Genomic DNA, 3,922 nt, shown 5'->3' with positions numbered 1-3,922 from the left:
GAAAAAGGAAACATTTGTGAAATCTATGTCTAAACCAAGGCTTTAATCTCTTTGATAATCAGAAGCAACTTCTGTCACACCAAATTGGTGGCTTCCTTTGGTTATTCCACTCATGATCTTAATTTATTTTATTTTATTGCTTGTCTTGTCCTGGGTACAGTAATTTTGCAGAGATTTTCCACCAAATCCTGAGGAGAAAAGCACACAGCGCCTTCTACTATCAGCTACAAGTTAAATCAGTAGATCAACACACTGTCAAGAGTTTTTGGAAATGGATGGTTAAAAAAAGAGTCTTAGAGGATAGTGATGCCCCAAAGAGTTGAGACCATGTATTACACAGTCTAAGTTACTGAAAGATGACAACTTTAAAGCTTATGAAACTCCCACAAAAACAAAGAAATATCACCACATCATACCTGGGCTTCTCTGAGGTTGGGAGTTCTGGGGCAGGTGCCATACAATTAATCATTGAAGATGGCATTGAGTTGGGCCCCTACTCCATGATGTGGGTATGGGTCATAGGACACGTCAAGGGGAATCTCATATCGGGGAGTAGCTGTCTGAAAATGAGCTGAGTGCCCATGTCCCCCACTCAGACTTACAGTGGGGTAGTGAGGCATGAAGCTATATGATTTATCTAGGTCTGGAGAGCCATCTTGCTTTAAGGAGAAGTTACCACTAATGCTCAGGGGTGGAGTAAGGGGACCTTCATAGGGTGGGGTGGTACAGTCAGGTGGGTGACCACCAAAGGATGACTCCCCCAAACTCTTGAAAGTAGGTGGCTTAAGGTGGAGAAGATGCGTCTCCATGTGGCCATACGGTGGGCTGGGGAGCCCTGGAGACTGATAGCTGAAACTGTGACTGGGGATGGTGGAATCATGAATAGCAGCCTTCTCCTCATGCTTCTCCAGGAAGAGAGACTGTGGTCCCAGCTGGAGGCATCCGGCCACCAGGTTGCTTGTAGGCTGGGAGAGCCCTTTACAAAGCATGTCCACAAAACCCTTCCCTTCGGGCGTCTGGCCAGTCTCAAGCACTTCCGACAAGGCCCAAATGTAGTTTCTGGCCAGTCTCAGTGTCTCAATCTTGGAGAGCTTTTGGGTTTTGGAGTAGCATGGCATGACTCTCCTCAGGTTATCTAAAGCATCATTCAAACCATGCATCCGAGTCCGCTCCCTGGCATTAGCTTTCACCCTTCGGGCCCTGAATCTTTCCAGTCGTGCTTTGGTCATCTTCTTCTTCTTTGGACCCCTCCTCTTGGGCTTCTCTCCATTCTCCTCCTCTTCTTCCTCCCCCTCTTCCTCTTCAATGCTGTCATGCTCTTCGGCCAAGCCACTCAGCATCCTATAGTTGTCTTGTCTTTCATTCTCCTCCTTTATCTCGTCCTGGGAGTTCAGGGCTTTGTCCATCCAGGATGGGGCGCTGGCCAGTTCCACCATCTCTTTGGGTTTCACATATGTTTTGGACATCTCTAGGCTCTGAAACGAAGGGAAGAGTGAGGGTTAATATCTAGCTAACTGCTTTATTCTTCTAAGTCTAAACTTTTTGGGGGGGGGTAGGCAATAGGGTTAAGTGACTTGCCCAGGGTCACACAACTAAGAACTGTTATGTGTCTGAGGCTGGATCTGAACTCAGGTCCTCCTGAATCCAGGGCCAGCGCTCTATCCATTGTGCTTTTTTACAGGAGGAATAGATTGTCAAAAGAAGAGCACAAAGGGGCAGCTAGGTGGCATAGTGGATAGAGCGCCAGCCCTGAAGTCAGGAGGACCTGAGTTCAAATCTGACCTCAGACCAAACACTTGATACTTACTAGCTGGGGGACACTGGGCAAGTCGCTTAACCCCAACTGCCTAAGCAAAAAAAAAAAAAAGGGGGGGGGAACAGAAATGTTAGAAAAGTTGTTTTGTCCCTCTACCTACCACAAGAAAAGAGTGCAACCAACCCTCAACAGACAAGAACTTCACTGATTTATAAGAACCTCCAGAAAGGGATTTTGCAATTTCCCTTGGTCATCCGTTCCAGTAATTTAGCTCCTTTATTGCCAAGAGAGTCTTTCTTATCTTTTAAAAAGCTTGGGTAAGTAAGACTAGCCATGAAAACATTAGCCCTGGGTTAGAATCCTAGCTCTGCTGTTTGTGACATAGACATATTACTTACTTTCCGTGATCCTTAGTTTTTCCATCTTCAAAATTAGTATAAAAATAATAAAATAATATAACACTTAAAGGTCTGCAAAGTGCTTTATATGCATTATCTCATTCGATGCAGCAATCCTGTGAAGTAGGTGTTGTTATTATATCCATTTTATAGATGAAGAAACTGAGGCTCAGAGACTTTAAATGACTTGCTTAGTGTCACATAGTCACTAGGTGTTCATGCAAGATTTGAACCCAGTCCTTCCTGAAGGAAAGGACATTTCTCTCCCTATTGACATGCTACAGTACTGGCCTTAGCCACCAGCATGCTCCAAGGAGGCAGAGGGTAGGCTGGATGGTAACCATTACCTGTAGGTCTCTCCTTCTTCTACTTCACTTCCTTCCTATATTTTAGATCTAGTGACACTGGCCTCTTTTTTTTTTTCTTATTTGAGACATTGCATCCTTGACTCCATGCCTTTTCACTGATTCTTTCCTGTGCTTGGAATCCTCTCCTTTCTCAACTCCTCTGTCTGGGTACTTCCTTAAAATCTCAGTTTTGCAATAAGCCTTTTCTTTTTTTTCCCCAATGCGCCATAATGCTAGTGTTTTCTCCTTAGAGAATCCCTAGTGTATCCTGCATGCATCTTGTTTGTACAGAGCTGTTTGCATTAGATTGCAAGTTCTTCCTTGGTAGGGGCTGTCTTTACTTTTCTTTGTATTTGTTCTTGTTCAGTCATTTCCGTCATGTCTAACTCTTCCTGAATTGTTTGAGGCATTCTAAGATAATGGAGTGGTTTGCCATTTTCTTCTCCAACTTATTTTGCAGATCAGGAAACTGAAGCAAAAAGGGTGAAGTGACTTGCCCAGGGTCACACAGCTAGTAAATGTCTGAGGTAGGATTTGAACTCAGATCTTCCTGACTCCAGGCCTGGTACTCTATCCACTGTGCCACCTAGCTGTCTCTTTTTTTGCACACTTAGTGCTTAGCACAATACCTTTAAAAAGTGCTTGTTGACATGACTCTAAATCTACTGTTCTATCTGCTCTGCCACCATATAATATAATAATAACTTCTTTAGCAACCTTTACAGGCCGCTAAATAACACAATGCATAGAGCGCCAGGCCTAAAATCAGGAAGTCCTGAGTTCAAATTCAGCTTCAGACACTTGTTAGCTGTGCAACCCTGGGTAAGTCGTTTAACTTTTGTCTGTCTCAGTATCTTCAACTGTAAAATGGGAACAATAAAAGCATTAATCTCACAGGGTCATCATTGTGAGGATCACATGACATAACATTTGGAAAGCACTTAACACAGCACCTGGAACACAGTGGGCACTTAATAAACGCTTAATCTCTACTCCTTTCCCTCCCCTTCTCCACCTCACTGGGTTATTGTGCTGACCAAATTAGGTAAAGGAAATAAAGTTATCTGTTAAATATAAGATGAATTACAAATGTAAATTGTTATTCCTATTAAGGATACAGACTGGACTTGACATTTTAACGGTCTAGGAACTCCCAAGCAAGGAAAGTCTCTCTACCAGTGCAAGTCAGCACTTTCTTTGCAACTTATAGTCTTAGAGATTTGACTGAAGCTCTTGGGATAAAGTGTCCCACAGCCCAGGGTCACACAGCCACTTAAGAGTCAAAGGCAGCATTTGATCTCAAGTCTTCATCACCTCAAGGCCAACTTTCTCAGTATAGTGCTTTTGCTTATGTAATTCTTCATTCTGAAGCCTCTTTGCTTGCCTGACCACCCTTAGAAGATACTTAGGAAGTAAGCAAC

General features: G+C 43.5%; 1 protein-coding gene across 1 annotated transcript; it reads right to left on the bottom strand.

Moving 5' to 3' along the window:
- Window positions 1–461: 461 nt before the first annotated feature.
- Window positions 462–1,466, bottom strand: NEUROD4 (neuronal differentiation 4). Its single transcript, XM_027858049.1, has one exon. It carries the CDS (start codon window positions 1,464–1,466, stop codon window positions 462–464), a length of 1,005 nt encoding a protein of 334 aa, XP_027713850.1.
- Window positions 1,467–3,922: the final 2,456 nt, after the last annotated feature.

The sequence above is a fragment of the Vombatus ursinus genome, unplaced genomic scaffold, assembly GCF_900497805.2.
Source record: "Vombatus ursinus unplaced genomic scaffold, bare-nosed wombat genome assembly UNPS02012709.1, whole genome shotgun sequence".
NCBI classification, from domain to species: domain Eukaryota; kingdom Metazoa; phylum Chordata; class Mammalia; order Diprotodontia; family Vombatidae; genus Vombatus; species Vombatus ursinus.
The sequence above is the reverse complement of the archived record's forward strand: the minus strand, read 5'-3'. Positions and strand labels throughout refer to the sequence as shown.

Coding starts and splice junctions, on each gene's coding strand:
- NEUROD4 (XM_027858049.1), bottom strand. CDS start 1,466: ATGTCCAAAACATATGTGAAACCCAAAGAGATGGTGGAACTGGCCAGC.